Source organism: Pseudomyrmex gracilis, unplaced genomic scaffold (genome assembly GCF_002006095.1).
Source record: "Pseudomyrmex gracilis isolate BER0280 unplaced genomic scaffold, ASM200609v1 scaffold_45, whole genome shotgun sequence".
In the NCBI taxonomy this organism is placed as follows: Eukaryota; Metazoa; Arthropoda; class Insecta; order Hymenoptera; family Formicidae; genus Pseudomyrmex; species Pseudomyrmex gracilis.
In genome coordinates, this window is record NW_018020629.1 from 394,165 (window position 1) to 411,435 (window position 17,271).

At 35.1% G+C, this 17,271-nt stretch overlaps 6 protein-coding genes across 9 annotated transcripts; 3 read left to right on the forward strand and 3 right to left on the reverse strand.

The window, feature by feature from the left end:
• Positions 1-70: 70 nt before the first annotated feature.
• LOC109853264 (46 kDa FK506-binding nuclear protein-like) lies at positions 71-1,387 on the reverse strand. Of its 2 annotated transcripts, XM_020425179.1 has the most exons (5): positions 1,149-1,378; positions 818-907; positions 455-631; positions 307-384; positions 71-217 (listed from the first exon to the last, which is right to left on the reverse strand). In XM_020425179.1, exons 1-5 carry the CDS (start codon positions 1,156-1,158, stop codon positions 96-98), a joined length of 477 nt encoding a protein of 158 aa, XP_020280768.1. In that variant the 5' UTR covers positions 1,159-1,378; the 3' UTR covers positions 71-95. The 2 variants fall into 2 exon arrangements, with proteins under 2 accessions (XP_020280768.1, XP_020280769.1); XM_020425180.1 differs by lacking the exon at positions 818-907 and having other exon boundaries at positions 1,149-1,387.
• A 157-nt stretch (positions 1,388-1,544) lies between these two features.
• LOC109853216 (46 kDa FK506-binding nuclear protein-like) lies at positions 1,545-3,195 on the forward strand. Its single transcript, XM_020425102.1, has 4 exons — positions 1,545-1,629; positions 1,859-1,951; positions 2,374-2,619; positions 2,726-3,195. Exons 1-4 carry the CDS (start codon positions 1,605-1,607, stop codon positions 3,193-3,195), a joined length of 834 nt encoding a protein of 277 aa, XP_020280691.1. The 5' UTR covers positions 1,545-1,604.
• Positions 3,196-3,908: 713 nt separating this feature from the next.
• Positions 3,909-5,483, forward strand: LOC109853247 (actin-related protein 6). The gene is made up of 3 exons (XM_020425141.1): positions 3,909-4,194; positions 4,283-5,254; positions 5,331-5,483. Exons 1-3 carry the CDS (start codon positions 4,121-4,123, stop codon positions 5,458-5,460), a joined length of 1,176 nt encoding a protein of 391 aa, XP_020280730.1. The 5' UTR covers positions 3,909-4,120; the 3' UTR covers positions 5,461-5,483.
• Positions 5,484-5,771: 288 nt separating this feature from the next.
• Positions 5,772-7,755, reverse strand: LOC109853246 (ubiquitin-like modifier-activating enzyme 5). Its single transcript, XM_020425140.1, has 6 exons — positions 7,367-7,755; positions 7,047-7,182; positions 6,771-6,967; positions 6,489-6,675; positions 6,064-6,403; positions 5,772-5,979 (listed from the first exon to the last, which is right to left on the reverse strand). Exons 1-6 carry the CDS (start codon positions 7,507-7,509, stop codon positions 5,789-5,791), a joined length of 1,194 nt encoding a protein of 397 aa, XP_020280729.1. The 5' UTR covers positions 7,510-7,755; the 3' UTR covers positions 5,772-5,788.
• Positions 7,756-8,581: 826 nt separating this feature from the next.
• On the forward strand, positions 8,582-11,541 carry LOC109853290 (eukaryotic translation initiation factor 3 subunit M). The gene is made up of 8 exons (XM_020425226.1): positions 8,582-8,680; positions 9,265-9,444; positions 9,528-9,622; positions 9,721-9,939; positions 10,126-10,394; positions 10,488-10,631; positions 10,934-11,149; positions 11,457-11,541. Coding segments are annotated over exons 1-8 (1,170 nt in total). The 5' UTR covers positions 8,582-8,635; the 3' UTR covers positions 11,459-11,541.
• An 879-nt stretch (positions 11,542-12,420) lies between these two features.
• LOC109853289 lies at positions 12,421-17,080 on the reverse strand. 3 transcript variants are annotated; one of them, XM_020425223.1, is made up of 8 exons: positions 16,840-17,080; positions 15,681-15,854; positions 15,039-15,162; positions 14,723-14,903; positions 14,430-14,643; positions 14,187-14,340; positions 13,962-14,101; positions 12,421-13,784 (listed from the first exon to the last, which is right to left on the reverse strand). In XM_020425223.1, exons 1-8 carry the CDS (start codon positions 16,960-16,962, stop codon positions 13,662-13,664), a joined length of 1,233 nt encoding a protein of 410 aa, XP_020280812.1. In that variant the 5' UTR covers positions 16,963-17,080; the 3' UTR covers positions 12,421-13,661. The 3 variants fall into 3 exon arrangements, with proteins under 3 accessions (XP_020280812.1, XP_020280814.1, XP_020280813.1); XM_020425225.1 differs by lacking the exon at positions 16,840-17,080 and adding an exon at positions 16,363-16,459; XM_020425224.1 differs by having other exon boundaries at positions 13,692-13,797.
• Between the last annotated feature and the right edge of the window lie 191 nt (positions 17,081-17,271).

The window sequence follows — 17,271 nt, forward strand, 5'->3', positions numbered from 1 at the left end:
TTCATGTTCCTCACATTTTTTTAACCAAATTTTTGCACTTGTTTTTAAAAACCAGGAATTTTACTCCATTTTTTTAAATACAGCGAGAGATCTGGTTACATTCGATGCGTAATACGTTTGATGAGTTCATCCAAAAGAACCTTATTTTGCTTTATAAAATCTTCATCATCGCTAGATTTACTAGAGTCTTCAGACCTTTGACTGCTTCGTACTGCATCTGAAATATTCAAAGGTGATATCTTCAACATTCATCAGATATTGTTTATTAATTTTTGTTTATTAGATATATTCAACATATATATATACCTCTTATAAACTGGTAGGGACGACGTTTGTAACGTTGTAATCGGTCAAGATAATAGATGTTGTCTTTCTGCCTGTATTCTGTAATGTTGTTTTTTTAAGTGATTCTGAAATTTTTCTTTTTCTACGTGATTTTCGTTAATCATCTTACCTGGTCTAAAATTTCCTGTCAAATGTACAGAGCTCTTGCCAATTATGAAAAACTTTACGACACATCCTTTTCTAATGTTTATGTTCAGTGGTGCTTGATGAATCAGGTTTTTTTGTAACGTACAAAGCAGATAATTGATATCGTTGAACTGCATCATTACTTTCACAGGTTGATAATCTGCAATATAAGAGAAATAAGATTTTCTCTCAATAACAAAAAGAATATTTTAAATTTATTTCTTTCTCTCTTTCTCTAATATCGTATCTCAATATTATATTTTTTATTATGACAAATATATGTCTGTCTGTATAACGTAAGTAATTAAAATAAAAGAGTTTTTTCGAACGTCTAGAAAAAACCTACCATCTTGCGTAATGTCTAAAGCTGCGCCGGTTATTTCGAACGGTACGAACACATGTTGCGAATATTGCGATTTCGATTCTAGTATCAGTCCTGTACGTAACACACACAATTAATACACAATCAACAGTTTAAAGTAATAATTTAACGTTTTCGCGATTTAAAACATGACGAACGTTTTCACGACTTCTTATTTCAAAATGTTTTTTTTTCTTTTTTGATAAATGTTTCGTTTATCGAGCGCGCAAAATCAGCCTATCGAAGACAAATTATTTACATATAAATGTGTAAAAATTCGTTGGAAGCCAATATAGTTTTGAAAAACTTTTCTTACCCCAAACCATATCGCGATTATTTTCTTCTTTACAACAAACGCTGACGAACTCAGAAACAGAATGAATATCAAAGGATGATTGCCGATCGCTTTAATCTAAGATAAGAAATCCTGTCTTATCCTGACAAACACAGCCCGATTAATTCAAATAATTGACACGTAGAACGTGGAACATCAAGAAGTCGCGGCGGATGTCGTTTTCTTCACTATGTGAATCTACGCTGGAAATCTGTGATAGGCTCGTGTCCAACACTCGCCTGTCCAATCGTCAATTCAAAAGCTTCTCCCCCGTGAGCAGCCCGAATCCACGTGTGTTTGTCTCATAGAAACATGTACCGCGTTCTGTGTGTACATTTCAAATCGCGCAAAGGACACGGATGTCAACAAGAACAAGAATTTTAAACGGCCGCTAACACCTGCTTAAAGGTTCAGTGAATATTGGAAAATAAGTAAAAGATGGAAAAGCAAGTCGGTGTCTGGGGTAAGAAATTTTTGCAACGTGTTATCTCTTACAACAAGAACTTGTAATAATATATAAACATATAAGATATACTTAAATAAAAAGACAGTAGTATCACGAGCTTGTCGGAAAAAAAACATTTCAAATCGAAAATTGTTTCGTTCACAAAAATATGTTTATGTTGCGTTGCGAGTCATGCATATGTATTTTTTAAAAATGTATATTTATATTAAAATTTTATATATTGCAGGACTAGTACTAGAACCGCTAAAGCGATACAAACCGCGCGATACGTCCCACACTATCTGCATAACCAACGCGGCTTTGGACACTACGATGGCTGGTACATATATATATACTATATAAACGAAATTTTGTCATTTTCGAGAATACTTTCAAGAATTCGATCCTCCGTGTTTCTTTTATATGAGTTATTCGCGTGTGTTATGGTATATTGCACATGACAATTAACGTATATATAAATACACGCATATGTTAATTGTGTGTTTAAATATTGTATGTGGAACGTCCCACACACAGAACAAAAACTCCATTAGCGACATCAAAAGCTCCATGCGTTATCTAATAGATGTCTAATGGAGTTTTTGTTCTGTGTGGGGTTTAAAATCTTAGGAGCGAAATTCTTTGAAATTACAACACAAACAAAAACAAATTTACGCGCGCGTTATGATGTGTATGATAATAATAAAAAAAAAAAAGATATTTCTTCTCTCTCATTAAAAAAATCTTTTCTTCGTATTGCAGACAATGGATCTGTGCAAGTTATTCTACGGTACAATGGGAACAATTTGCTGCTTTGCACTTTGAACAGGAACTTCGTATGGCAAGTACCACTGAACGTACGGATTCCAAGAGGGAATAAGAAGATAAAATTGTTTTGCAGTGGCAAATCTTATGTACATTTGATTGGAAATTTTATTCTACCGTCTGACGAAATGATGCATGCAAAACTGCTCTACATGTATAATAACGATGCATATTATCATAATAGTAATAATAATGATTATTTCTCTCTCTCTCTCTCTCTCTCTCTCTCTCTCTCTCTCTCTCTCTCTGATGTTAAAAGTTCTACTAATAACAATGACTGTTAAAACAGATAAGGAAAGTAATGGTCAGAATCGCGACATCTATAATAAAGATACGGACGATGAGGATGGTAAGAATGAGAATAGTGACGAAGACACTATTGAGAATGAAGAAAATGAAAGCCAGAACGAGAACGAGGACAAAGATGAAGACGAGGACGAGGACGAGGACGAGAATGAGGACAAGGATGAGGATAAGGACGAGGATGAGAACGAGAACGAGGATGAGAACGAGAACGAGGATGAGGACAAGGTCGAGTATAGAGTTGTAGATGACCATGTTGAGGGTGTAGATGATAAAAAGAATACTAAGTGGCGAGGCAAGATCATATTAAAAAAGAGCAATTGGCAATGCAAACCCGTATCAAAAAAAAGAAAAACGGAAACACTTTCGAAAACATTGCATGACATGTGCATTAAGATGGGAAATTTAGATGAGTGTTTATTAGCAACACCTTCAAGCAGTAGTGATGTAATGTAAGACAATAAAAAAATCACTTTCTTTAACAGGGCGGTATTAATAATCTACATATATTACATAATATTATATATATATATTTAAGATCATCTTATTTTATGTATGTGTGTCTTATGTTCCGTATATGGTATATGTATACACGCGTATATATAAGTAAGACGATTTTACATCTCAAAATCTCAGTTGCAAATAACGGACGCAGAAATTATGTTATTTAGAGTTAAAAAATAGAATAAAACTGAATCACCAAGTAAATAAATAAAAAACGAAAATCAGTAAATGAAATAAAAGAATGACTGAATACTAATATAAAAATAAAACTAAATTTAAATTATAAAATTGTTACATATTTGTAAATAAATAAATAAATAAATATAAACCTTTCTTTTTATATAATTGTTTATATAATTTTGTTTTACTTTATCATCTTGTTTGTGCGTGTATGTGAAGCGCTCACTTTATGTATTTCAATTCTTCTCTTTTAAAGGCATTAAACATTTTTATTTTTAAACTTTATATCTAAGTAAAAAAAAACATGATAATTTATGGTATCGCGTAGACGTCCATAATAGGGATTTTCTGTTAAATAAAAATACGATGTAAATAAAAAAAAAAACTTAAATAAACTTAAATAAAAAAAAAAAAAAACGAAATTATCGTATCTTTAGCTTAAATAGAAGCTACATGATATACACACACTGTCCCTGCTTTTCTTAATATTTTTTTGTAGTTTGGTTTGTCTGTGTACGGGGCACTTTGCTCACATGAAACGTTCCTGCTAAATTATTCGAATGACTGACCAATGCGATACGCCGACTCCTCACGCTGGTCGCCGGCTGACAACAAAAACTCGACTCGAGTTCGATTTCCGAATCGAACATTCAAACAGCGTTTTTAATTCATTATTTGTGGTAGGTTGTAAAGAAAAATGAGCAATTCCGTTTTTATACTCGACAACGGGGCCAACACGGCAAAGGTCGGTTTAGCCAATGAAACACCCAAGTAGGTATACGTCAAAACACAGTGCACGTGTGTGACACGGTCAATGATGTGTTTATTGTTTATATAACAATTGTTGAAAATCTTTCAGATTAGTTCCGAACTGTATAATGAAAGCGAAGAGCGAACGTCGCAGACCTTTCGTAGGGAATCAAATCGAGGAGTGCAGGGACGCTTCCGGATTGTTTTATCTTTTACCGTTTCAGAAAGGTTATCTGGTGAATTGGGACGTTCAGAAAACAGTGTGGGATTACATATTTTCGAAAGAGTCTTGCTCGGTTAATTTGAGCCAGTCATCCGTGATCGTGACTGAACCTCTGTTCAACTTTCCGAGTATTCAGGAAGCGATGACGGAGATCTTCTTCGAGGAATATGAATGTCACAGTCTGCTGGCGATGAACGCGACAAGTCTGTCGTGTTACAATTACAGAGCGGAACATCCTACCGCGAAATGTTGCATAGTGGTGGACAGTGGTTACAGTTTTACTCACATTGTACCTTATGTTAACGACGTGAAAGTTAAAGAAGGTATACGAAGGATAGATGTGGGTGGTAAGCTTCTTACGAATCATCTAAAGGAGATAATATCTTACCGCCAGTTGCACGTCATGGACGAGACTTACGTTATAAATCAAGTCAAGGAGGACAGCTGTTTCGTGTCTCAAGACTTCTTCAAAGACATGGAACGAGCCAAGTGCAAGTTGGACAATAACACCATTGTCAAGGATTACGTTTTGCCAGATTACACGACGTTGCGACGCGGCTATCTGAAAGATCCGGAACCGTCCAACGAGCAGCAAACGTTGCGCCTGTGCAACGAGAGATTTGCAATACCGGAAATATTGTTTCACCCGTCGGATGTCGGCATCCGACAAATGGGCATACCCGAGACTATCTTAGATTCCATAAAGTCGTGCAGCGAGGAAATGTGGCCGCATTTTCTGTCCAATATTATTCTCACCGGTGGCAATGCGAAGTTTCCGGGTTTCAAAGACAGAATTTACAAAGAAGTTAGAAGTTTGGCTCCGACGGAATACGCCATAAATGTTCACTTACCACAAAAGTATGTTATGTCTGTCGCACACGTTACAGTTTTTTTACGCTAATACACCAGTTGATAAATTTTTGCTTGCTTTCAGTCCCATTACCTATGCATGGCACGGTGGAAAACAACTTTCACAAGACGCGACGTTCTCCAATTTGTTGATAAAAAGAGAAGAATACGAAGAAGAAGGACCATCCATATGCTTTGAAAAGTTTGACGTATAATTCTTCAATTTTTTTAACAGTGCTTTCAGTATATATTATTTTAAAAAAAACTTATGCTACACATTGTTGTGTAAAAATGCGTATTAAATATGTCTCTCAAATACAAAATCTTTTTATCTAATTATAACAATCGTAATGTTAACGTAACGTGTGAAAACAATTTCAAAAACGTACTTTCTCTCGCAAAGCTGGCTTGGTTTTATACAGTGAAGTATACAAATTTTTATACATCGATCGAGAGAGAAAGAGAAAAAGAATACAACAGAAGTTTGATCTTTCAATATGTACGAGGGAATGTATCATATATTTGTATATTAAATTTATATTTTCAAATAGATTTCATTTCTGCCATTAATTCTTCCAAACTTGGTCCTTCAGATTCGGGAACAATTTGTTCCGTCTCTGAGCTGGTTGCGTTTGCGGACTTACTGGGTACGGTGTATGCGTGTCGTACGCCGATATTCGACAAACACGGTTTTTCATCCGACTGTCCGGTTTGTTCGTCGATCAAGGAAATTCCTGCGAAGAAAAATTTTTATATTTTCAAAGAAATGCGAGAATTAAACGACAAAGCAGAAATTTTGTGAATTATCCGATACACACCCCATTCATTATCCTCGTGCACTATGGTTTTCTCCTCTTCGGTGGCCTCAGATTTTTCCTGAATCTTCGGCCTCGCCGAATATTCCTCTTGTCTTTGCCTACAATACGCGTCGTCGCAATTCGGATTCGGTCTCAAGGTCATTTTAGGGAAGAAATCTTCCATGGCGTTGTAACCCAGGTAATGAGACACTTGTCCGAAGTTCAGCAAGAACTTCAAAGCGTTCTGCACCAAGAAACCCGCTACTATGCTCATAGTAGTGGGTAACGACGCGGCGCAAACCCCCTCGCGTTTCAACGTTTTCTCGTCAACACTGGACGCTACAATCAGAGGTGGCGCGCACTAAAAAAAAAAAAAACTCAATTGTAATCACAAAGCAAATATTTATGCAAGCATTAATCGACCGAAGAACGCAATTGGGACTTACCGCGAAACAAGCCGTTTCACCGGGCACGATAAACTGAATGTGACCGGACACCGCATTCTCGGATACGCCGCTTTCGAACCACTTCTGATTGAGTTCGTTGCACGCGGTATTGATCGCCATGCGAGCTTCAAAGTTGTCGACGCAGCTCAACACCAAATCCACCGGACCATTATTCAAACTGGATGTGCTGCAAAGATGTTTGAGAATTTATAATGTTTTAATTGTATAAATAAATAAAATACACGTTATAATATTAAATAACCGCTTCGAGAAATCTCTTACCTTATTGTGTCCATAAAATCTTGAAAATGATCGACGGTTGTGATGTTGTAATTTCGTATTTCGATTTCCACATCCGGATTTATGTAGCGCAGAGTGCTCGCTGCCGCCTCCACTTTGCTCTGACCTGCTTGATGCGGTTGAAAAAACAATCTGTTCATATTCGCTAGTTCTACGCTGTCGTAATCGAACAGTATCAACTGAAACACATGCGGTGCTCGTTGGATGTGCAAGGGACATTTAATATTACACTATAATGTTGTGTACCGTTTCTCTCACCTTTCCGATACCACATCTGGTCAACATTTCCGCCGTCACGCTGCCAACACCGCCAACTCCAACTATAGCTATCGATAATTGTCGTATATCTTCATAGTTTTTAACTATACCCATGCGTTTCAACGCCATTAATCGGCTGAAAGAAGAAAAAAATATTTAGAAATAAAAACATTTAAATTAAATAACAAGACACACATTTTGACACAAAACAAAACAAAAAAAAATACTTCAAAATTTATTTGCAAACAATTGTAATAAATTTTTATTATGTTCAGAACAATAGAAAAAACCAGCGAGAAAAGTTTCAAGCAAAACCTTACCTGTACGGATTCGAATCCACGACCTCCGCTGACATATGTTCGATCCTTTCTCTCGTTGCCGTCGCATCTTCTTTAGATTTATTTTCCCGTAGCTGCTTTTCGAGCTCCGCCACTCTTCGTCGCAAACTTTCCACTTCATCCATTTCTTCCGCGTGGTAAAGTAAAAAACTTATTTATTAACAACGATGTGTGTGATCTCCGCGAAACACACACCTGTCTGTCACAGTTGTCACACACAGCTGTCAGCGTTTTCGACCGGTTGAATCTAGCAATACGATTGGCCGATTTGCCAAACTGAACCGTTTCATTGAACGCTTCAACGGGAACGATTCAACTCGTACCTGTGGGTGCGTTCAGACAACTCAACGGTTGAGAGATCATCACTTATGATAGGACCAGAGAGAAACCTGAGAGCGGCCATCCTATAGTAATTTTTTACGACGGTTTCAGCCGCTGGTTTTAGCCGTATTTCCACAAAAGTGGAACTCAAAGGCCGTTCTACATTAAACGCAAGTCGCAGGTCTCGTGGAACTGATCAATCACGTTGGTCGATTGGCTGATTTGACTCTGCAATTGGTCAATTCCACGAGATCTGCGACTTGCGTTTAATGTAGAACGGCCTTTGAGTTCCACTTTTGTGGAAATACGGCTAAAACCAGCGGCTGAAACCGTCGTAAAAAATTACATTAGGATGGCCGCTCTCAGGTTTCTCTCTGATAGGACTATTCTTCAAAATCTGACGTGGTTCCAAAAGTATGATCTAATCAGAAGTGATTATCTCTCAACCGTTGTGTAACTGTTGAGTTGTCTGAACGCACCCAATCATCATAGCACAACACGGTTGTGGACGCTTATAAAGGCACGTGATTACACACGTTTACAAGAATGCCAGTTAAGCCTATGTCACACCACGAATTGGGATTGAGAGATTGAATTGAAATTTGAACCAATCAGAAGAAAGAAAACCAATCCCAAGTTTAGTGATCTTCGGCTCTGATTGGCCAAATTGCAGTCTAATCTCAATCCGTGGTGTGACATAAGACTTTAGCGATTGGGTGATTCCCTTTTCAATTCTATTGAGTTTGCTAGTTGGCGCTACCGGCGACTGATAGAAATGCCAACTTCTTTTCTCTCTCGGCGCACGTGTCTGTTTTTCGACATTTTTGGAATCGGTCCGGTAGTTTTGACAGCGTCGGGGTTGCGTGTTTCTTATTCTAAAAAGATTTTTATCTTGACTTTCTTGAGTGTCTTTATTAAAGTTTCTCCAAGATGCAAGTTCCGCCGATTTTTATAGAATTGCCGTTGGACGACCAGGTAAAAACATTTGCAAACTCAAGACTCCGCGTAACATTTCGTTTCTTTCGCAAGATTGCAAGTGTCACTGTGATGATCTGAAAGAGAAAGTGGCGCGTGGAATACAGAGTAATTGCGCTACTGAGTTGAATATTTAATAAAATGTGTTGTTTTTTTGATATCACACCAACATCTAAGCTAAGCTCTTTGTATACTTTGAACGCACGGTCTACTGTAGGTTAGGTTAGGTTAAGTTATCGGTGATACATGTGGCAAGAAACATTAAAATGCAGAGAAACACGTTAATTAATGTGTTTTTTTAGATATATATTTTCTCGTACACATGTTATTACAGAAGTAAATTATAGAAGAAAGTGAATAAATGACGGATATATAGCTTTAAAATGTACCCGAGATTCATTTTTAGGTTAAGTTCTAATCGTTTGACTCGCGCGAGCAAAAGTCACGATTGGCTGCGTGTAAACTTATCGCGCGATACTGTCATGCCTCTTTATCGGAATCTTTTGCACGAACATTGAAATGCTTTAAGTTAATATATATATATATATATATGTATTTGTTCTAATTGTTATTATCGTTAACAGGCGCAAGAGCTCAGGGTATATTTTAAAAGTCTCGGTGCAGAAATCAGCGAAGAAAAATCTCCCAAAGGTATAGAAGATGATTTGCACAAGATTATCGGAGTGTGTGAGGCTTGTTTCAAGGAAGGAAACGAAAGCGAAATAGAAACTGTATTAAATGACATTGTTTCTATTATGATTATGGTAAATTCAACATTGTTTTTTTTACATTCTGCTATGTACAATAAACAATTAGGACAGTTTTTGTATTTTGCTGACTACTTTAGATACCCACTGAACGTGCAGAAAATTTGATTCTGGCATTTTGTGAGAAGCTTGTGAAAGCACCTGGATATAAGCTTGGACTGGTGTGTCTGAAGGCGTAAGAGAAATTACTTTCTGTCTCTGATGTTATTTTATGTTAAATTTTTCTTAATACAAGTGATTTTTTTTTTACACGGTATAAATGATATTTCACAGTTTATGGCTGTTATTTCAATCCTTGGCTGACGACTCCCCAATGAGATATCATGTTTATTATCACTTGGTGCAAATAGCTCGTAATGTCGATCAAGTGAAAGCTGTATACAGCGGAATAGATCAGTTGAAGCAACAGTTTGCTTCATTTCCTCCGTCGAACGAACAAATGCAGAAATTACTGCGTTTGCTGCACGAAGTGCTCTTAAGCTGCAAACAAGGGTGATTACATATCTTCAACTCTCTTTACAGCTTATGTTTAAATAATAAAATTTGTACGTACTTCAAGTATAAACAAGAAAAAATATCCGAAGAAACATGTTTATCAAATGTTCTGTGTGATATATATATTATATAAATCTGTATATAAAAGTGATTTTTTTTTTTTTTTTTTAATATTATGTTTAGAGAACAAGCGGCAGCTGTTATGGTGGAACTATTAGGAACCTATACAGCGGAGAATGCTTCTGCAGCAAGGGAAGATGCGCAACGTTGCATATTGGCCGCGTTAGGCGATCCGAATACATTTTTGTTGGATCCGCTTTTAGCTTTGAAACCTGTCAGATTTTTAGAGGGCGAGCTGATTCACGACTTATTGCTGGTGTTTGTACAAGATAAGCTACCGGCGTATTTGCACTTCTATCAGCATCACAGAGAATTCGTTGAGCATCAACTTGGTATATGGTGTACACAATCCAATATAAAAATAACGTTCATTCAGTGGATATTTAAAACAAATTTATCTTTATCTCTATTTTTTTCACCGTTAGGATTGAACCACGAGCAAAATATGAAGAAGATGAGACTCTTAACTTTTATGCAACTCGCGGAAACGAATCCCGAAATGTCTTTCGAAACAATACAAGAAGAGTTACAGATTTCGGAATCTGAAGTCGAAAGCTTTATCATTGATGGTACGTTGGTTTTTTGTTATTGTTTTTTTTTATTTCTATTTAACTTTCTTATCTGTGCAATTAAGAAATGCAATTACTCCCTCTGTAAATGCAAAACAATTTCCATTGTTTACGTGGCGATTGACTTTACGCAGGGTATATGAAATGAATCAGTACTGGCTTAGTAGAAACGTTTTTTTTTTTACTGAGTTATCGTAACATTCGACAATGTTTTTGTTTTTACTAATATAGAGAAAGCGTGAAATAGCGTAATCGTATATATGTTACGAAATTATGAGTGTTGTTATTTGTGTTTGTTTTAGTCTTGAAAACCAAGCTCGTGAGAGCGCGCATGGATCAAGCAGGCCGAAAGGTACTGATTTCCAGTACGATGCACAGAACGTTCGGTCGTCCTCAGTGGATGCAGTTGCGAGATCTACTTGCATCGTGGAAAGCCAATCTATCGGCTGTACAAGATGGCATGAAAACTGTAGCCGCAGCGCAAATGGAACTCGCAGCAAAGAATAAAGCTGCATTGTGTATGTAATGTGTATATATTATTCATATATAAGAGTTGACTCTTAGCTTATTCTCAAAAATATTTAAATTTATATACAATAAATATTAAGGAAAAAAAAACATTTTGATATCAGCCAATTTTTCTATGTGATTTTTAATTACTTAAAATTAGATATCTTCCAATTCAGTACTCGGTCATTTTCTTCAGTATGTATATACATATATATATATAACAAATGTGTGCTATGTATGCTATCAATTTATAAATCTTTTTCGATCATGTTGATTGAATCAAACTGTATTAAATGCTAGATTTTGCTTTGGCAGAAATACGAGGCAATTTGAACGCGCGATTACTCGTCTCCTGTTGCGGAACTTTCTGAACGACATCAATAAAACTATTTCGAACATTTTTTTCAGTATCTTTATTTGTACAAACGAAATTTATAATGTACATAAATTTCATAATTGCTGCGTTTGTCACACGAATCTCTTGTAACCTGTAACAATTTTTTGTTTACAAAAAAAACTTCAACAGAAATGGCTTATATACAGAGATACACGGATTACAAGAACACAAAAAGATTTTGTATTGAGCATATTGTCATTATATACAGGTTTTCGTTTCAACCGATTATAAATGGTGTCACCAGTGTAAAAGTACACATAATTCTATATTAGAAAACAAAATATAGATAAAAAAAATAATGTATAAAAAAACAATATTTTGTGGTAAAACGATAAAAAGTTTTGAAGAGTGAGAAGGAAAAACTCCTGCCGTCTTAAAAAAAAAAAAAAATCGACGACGCATACATAACGCAGCCGCTAGTTCAATGCTGTAACGTAAAGAGTTATTTTCGAGTGTAAAGACCTTGCGTACATACATAGTGTCATATCACGATTTATTTTATTGGACTGACAAATAGTTTCATATTATATGATAAGTAAATTTCTCTGATAGTATATAAATCACCAAAAGGTAGAAATAAAAATATAATAATATTATATTGCACACTCTGCAAATTAGATGTTTGTAAAAAGTAGAAATATTTTTTTTGTTTATTTTTGTAATTCTACACAATTATATTGTCTTGCAAGTGTTTCTCATAAAAAAAAGAGTAAATTAACAAATTAACAATAACGTATTTCTCTTTTCTCAAATGAGCAGAGACAAAGTCTCGCACGATGATGATGCCATCTCTCACCTTGAAGAATACGTTTTATTAAAAACGAAAAAAATAGCGTTAAAATAATAATAATTTGTTTTACATCTTAATTTCTATATATTTATATATATATATATATATATATATATATATATGTATGTGTGTAAGAAAGTATAATTTATACTTCTTTTTTAATTATAATCACTGGTGTGTAATATCGCATATTACACTCATTCGCCCGTTTTTGTATGTTGTAGTTTTATAAAGCATTTCTCTTTATGCATAATTGACACAATTGCTGCTTTATCAGTAACTTATAGACACGATAGACGCGCGCTATTAATGTTCTGCACATATCTCTCACACATGTAACTTAATTCCGAATCTTTCGAAAATTACACATTTTACAGCAGCACAATGAGAGAAAAAACACGTTTAACTTTCACGTGAGGAAACAACAATTTTAAGTTGATTAACTTTCAACCAAGTCCATTAAAGCCTCATCATACAAATTTAATATCCAACGTTCGACTCGAATACATTTCCATTTTTCAACACACAACAGGAGAAAATATAATAATGCTAAATATAACAATTCATATGGATGTCGGCAATATAAAATAGGAGCGCGATTAAAAGTAGAATCCAAGTTGGGCCGCAAACGCTTCGGATTATTGTTCCATACTCGTTCGTATGTCGTGAGTAATCAAGATAGAATAACACTTCGAAGTAATTGTAGCGCGCGACTTGGATTCTATTTGTTAATATATCAATAACAGTTCTCTCTACATTCGTACGCGTCAAGTAACATCAAATCATCTCAAGTTATACACGACTTGCGATAAAACATTCAGTCTGCTATATAGTGCATGACACATTGATGAGTGAGCATATATGTATCAGAATAAAATTTATAAAATTCCAGATTGTTGCGCCGAATTTTCTTTATGCAGCAATATTTAGGCAATTATGTAAATTTATTGCAAACATCTTTGTTTTCAACCGTTTTACTGATATCTGCACGAGTAGTTTCCAACTTTAGACGGTGTATAAAGTTCTTTGTTTTTTTCTTTTTCTTTTTCTTTTTTTTTTTTTTTTAACGTATATATTTGTATCATTTCCAATAAATCTAGATAGCCAAAACTTTTTTTTGGGGGGTCAAGGCATACTCTTGAGTTTCTAGAAAATATGCACGCACCGTTCTGCGCTTCTACAGAATCGACCACGGCTATCCTATATCTGTACAGGTAAAGTTTTATATGAAAGACAAAAAATGACGGATGATAGACACTATGATATATTGTATCAAAAGCACACACACACACTAAGAAGTGTCGCGTGTATTTCTCTCGTCATATTCGGTAAGTCAGATCTGAGTAGAAAATCTAGGACGTGGTAAGTCTCCAAACACCGCATCACCATGGACGCTTCTGGTTAAGGCTTTAATTGAAGCTTGAATGTTGTGCGGATCTAACGGGTCACTTGGCAACTGTAATCAAGTTCTTTTTTTTTTGAAATCTTGAGCGAGAGCTTCCAGTTGAAAATAATAAAATAAAATAGATTGCAGTAAACAAAAACTATGTGAAAACTTTATTTATGTGATATGATATATGTATGTATGTATATATATATATATAACAGAAACTTGTGTATGAAAAAGTTTTACCTGGTCGTCGTCTTGATCCTCTATTCTTCGACGAACAATTGCCGGGAAAGCAGGTACGGTAACAGGTAGCGATTTGGCTAAAGTAGAATGACCATCCCGTTGACTTCTTGGCATGTGAATTCCTTCATTTTGACCTGAATCTATCAAGTATGTGATTTAGTATATTGATTTTTTTGAATTTAAAACCAAGGTGTCAGTTGAAAAAAAATATGATCTATGTTATACCATCAGTATCAGATCCATCTTCTGAGGACAACAGGAGTGTTTGTTGGACCGAATCCGTATCCTCCACTCCCTCAAAAGGAAACAATGTTTCTGTATCGAAACTAGCTGATTCCTTAGAAATACATAATGAATTTTTCTTTTTTGTACTTTCATCCTGAAAGATTTAGATACAATTAGATATAATTAGTCTACACGTGTCAACTACTGATTAAAAAGAGAATTTAAGACGAAAAGACAACTTACATTAGTAAAACCTTTAGAAGAAGCTCTAGTGACTGTCTCGTGTTTAACGTTCAAGCCAGTAGAAACTTTCACATCATTGGATTCTACAGTTGACTTTGAATCTATTATATTAGCTGCAGAGGTAGTCAAGGTGTTCTTAAAGCTGTCAGGAGTCGTTGGTGGAGTTTCTATATTATTAGTTACCCTATTTGTCTCTTCTCCTCTACATACTAGCCTAGTTAATTTTACAAACAGTAAAGTTATTATATTACATATTAACAGCAGTATACTTTATCTGACAATGATTATCATACTTTGATAACAGCCTATGTTCGTTGTGTGCTCTCTCACGAAATTGTTCTAACAGCTGATATTGCTCTGCAGTAAATGAACGTATTTTGTCTTCGATCGCCGCTGTTTGGCGTTGTATAGCTTCCTCTAATTGTCGTTGTAAACCGCCTAGAGCCACTTGAACGGTGTTAGGTAATTGCGAAACTGAACAGAGATAAAAAAAAACAATGTAACACATACATATGTGTATAATATTTTAGATTCTTTTCTAACAGAACATTTTATACACAATTATTACACATTTAAAAAAATTTCATATTTATTTGCATGTTTATTTACCAGAAAATTTGTTAGGCTGTTGCAGATAGTCATCAAGATCTTCCAAACTGTAATTAATTACTATCCTAAACACAGGGCTGTAATCCGGATTAGATTTTAATTTGTTGATTTCATCAGGAGATGACTGAAACAACACAATGACTTATTTGATAACTTGCTAAAACTTCCAAGTGGAAAGATATTCCACGAAAATAAAAGTTAATAACTTAATGATAATGATTCTTTCGGAACATATCTGTTATTTTTCCGCGTCTGTTTATAAATAAAATAAATAACAAATATAAAATTAATTGCATACACAAAAGATAATTAATTTTTTACAAATGACTAATCAACTTATAGAATTGCGAAAATCTTGTTATGTGCAAAAGATAATATCTAAAACTATTCACTCCATATCCAGTGTATCAAGAGTTTTAAATATTTCTTTAAAAGTGCACAGATACATATAATATCGTATATTAAATTAAAAAATCGTCAATCAACAATAGAACAGAAATAGATAAACTGATATTTCAAGAGAGATAAATTATCTGTGTGCAAGTATAAAGAGATTACATTGATCAATATTATCAGTTTTGAAGTATCATATATATACAAAAAAAAAAAAAACTAAATTATATTATACTGCATTAAACTCACAATAATATTGCTATTGATAAGAACTAAAGCAGCACCAAACTCTTTGTGAACAGCATGAGTGTACATTGAGCAATTGTAACAACGATGTATTATCCATGATCCCACATTTCTTATTTCCACTAAACCAGGTTGTTCTTTAGTAATAGTCTCCAATTCTGGTACACTTGCTAAATCCTGTCAGAGATAAACAAAAATAAGAGATAAGTAACAAAGTATAGAAAAAAAAAAAAAAAAACAGATAAGAAAGCTTATATTTATATAAATACATGTATAAAGATACATATTTACAAAATGAAATTGTGCTAATAATAGATAATATTATGAAGTAAGCAAAAATATCTCTTCTCATACAGAATACAATATCTTACAACAAATGTTTCAAGAAAACAGAGGAGACTTCATATAAAATCCATGTATCAAGACCAAAACAAATCAATGAAATATGTCATTATTGAATATTTCCTCTTGATCAAACTCAAATATGTTGTACATTATATCTACAATTCATTGTTGTAAATGGTTTCTCATTTGTAAAGCATTCAAGTAATTACTGATATTATTTACACACAGAGAGACAGAGAGAGAGAGAGAGATATCTCTTATCTCGAAAAAATGAAATAACAATATCACATGTGCAAATTGTGAAAAAGATATGGAAAAAAAAATAAATAAATCAAATTACACTGATGATAAAGCGACACGTGAAACACGATGATGATCGCAAGGCGTCGGGTTATCTTCGCGTTGACAATCAAATTCGAGTCGATTTAATTTCAACTAGTGTTCGCTAGAGATGTTGAAATTTTTTACTTGTTGAAAATAGGAGGCGTACGTGCCGCACGTCGCGTGTTTGCGCTCTGCTCAACGATAACGAAACATTTATTCCAATTTGCATGCTCGCAAATAGCTGGTAACGATCTTAATTTCGTCACAAGTTGTAAATTACGATTTATAAAAAAAAAAAACACGACGTCGAACAAGCCGACGAGCGCGAACGAGTACTCGGCGTGTGCGCTACGTACTCGCGTTTCTTTTTTTTTTTTTTATTCTTCTCTCTTTGTAGATTCCTTTTCTTCGAAAATTCAAAAACGTGTGTTCGAACAAATCGCGAATTTTCTCAAGAAAAAGGGAAAGAGAGATGGTTTTTTTTCTTCTTTACCTCCCGAAAGAAAGCATCGGCGCGTTCCAGATCGGTCAGTTCGAAGTTGTCGACGTTGATCCGCTGCATCTCGCTGCTCCTGGACCTGACGGACACGTTCAGGCACTTGCAGGTGACGTGCATCTTTCAGCGATAATTCGAAAAAAAAACAATCAAACACACATACACACACACACACACGCGCGCGCGTTTCGAACCGGTGGTTCTTCTTGTATCTCTTCTGTTTCGTTTCAGAAATCGAAAGCGAGCAATTCGCGGATCCGTCCACTGCTCTCCCCGGAATCTTCCTCAAACGATCGACTATCTTCGATTCCGCTGTTGTCAAAACGTCGTTTCTGTCACCGCGCGAAGTACCGACGAAACGAAGCAACGTGCTCTGTCCTGCTTTTTTTTTTTTTACTTCTTTCCCTCTCGATTTACGAGCACCAGGTG

Bases quoted from the DNA above. Each gene is read 5' to 3' on its own strand.
- LOC109853216 (XM_020425102.1), top strand. From the start codon at position 1,605: ATGGAAAAGCAAGTCGGTGTCTGGG. The intron at 1,952-2,373 runs GTACATATATAT...TTCGTATTGCAG, and splicing joins TTTGGACACTACGATGGCTG to ACAATGGATCTGTGCAAGTT. The intron at 2,620-2,725 runs GTAATAATAATG...CTGTTAAAACAG, and splicing joins CGATGCATATTATCATAATA to ATAAGGAAAGTAATGGTCAG.
- LOC109853290 (XM_020425226.1), top strand. From the start codon at position 8,636: ATGCAAGTTCCGCCGATTTTTATAGAATTGCCGTTGGACGACCAG. The intron at 9,445-9,527 runs GTAAATTCAACA...TGACTACTTTAG, and splicing joins TTGTTTCTATTATGATTATG to ATACCCACTGAACGTGCAGA. The intron at 9,940-10,125 runs GTGATTACATAT...TATTATGTTTAG, and splicing joins CTCTTAAGCTGCAAACAAGG to AGAACAAGCGGCAGCTGTTA.
- LOC109853247 (XM_020425141.1), top strand. From the start codon at position 4,121: ATGAGCAATTCCGTTTTTATACTCGACAACGGGGCCAACACGGCAAAG. The intron at 4,195-4,282 runs GTAGGTATACGT...AAAATCTTTCAG, and splicing joins TTAGCCAATGAAACACCCAA to ATTAGTTCCGAACTGTATAA. The intron at 5,255-5,330 runs GTATGTTATGTC...GCTTGCTTTCAG, and splicing joins AATGTTCACTTACCACAAAA to TCCCATTACCTATGCATGGC.
- LOC109853289 (XM_020425223.1), bottom strand. From the start codon at position 16,962: ATGCACGTCACCTGCAAGTGCCTGAACGTGTCCGTCAGGTCCAGGAGC. The intron at 14,644-14,722 runs GTATGATAATCA...AAAATTAACTAG, and splicing joins GAACATAGGCTGTTATCAAA to GCTAGTATGTAGAGGAGAAG. The intron at 14,102-14,186 runs GTATAACATAGA...CATACTTGATAG, and splicing joins AGATGGATCTGATACTGATG to ATTCAGGTCAAAATGAAGGA.
- LOC109853264 (XM_020425179.1), bottom strand. The intron at 385-454 runs GTAAGATGATTA...ACAACATTACAG, and splicing joins GACAGGAAATTTTAGACCAG to AATACAGGCAGAAAGACAAC. The intron at 218-306 runs GTATATATATAT...TGAATATTTCAG, and splicing joins TCCCTACCAGTTTATAAGAG to ATGCAGTACGAAGCAGTCAA.
- LOC109853246 (XM_020425140.1), bottom strand. From the start codon at position 7,509: ATGGATGAAGTGGAAAGTTTGCGACGAAGAGTGGCGGAGCTCGAAAAG. The intron at 7,183-7,366 runs GTAAGGTTTTGC...TTCTTCTTTCAG, and splicing joins GTGGATTCGAATCCGTACAG to CCGATTAATGGCGTTGAAAC. The intron at 6,404-6,488 runs GTAAGTCCCAAT...TTTTTTTTTTAG, and splicing joins GTGAAACGGCTTGTTTCGCG to TGCGCGCCACCTCTGATTGT.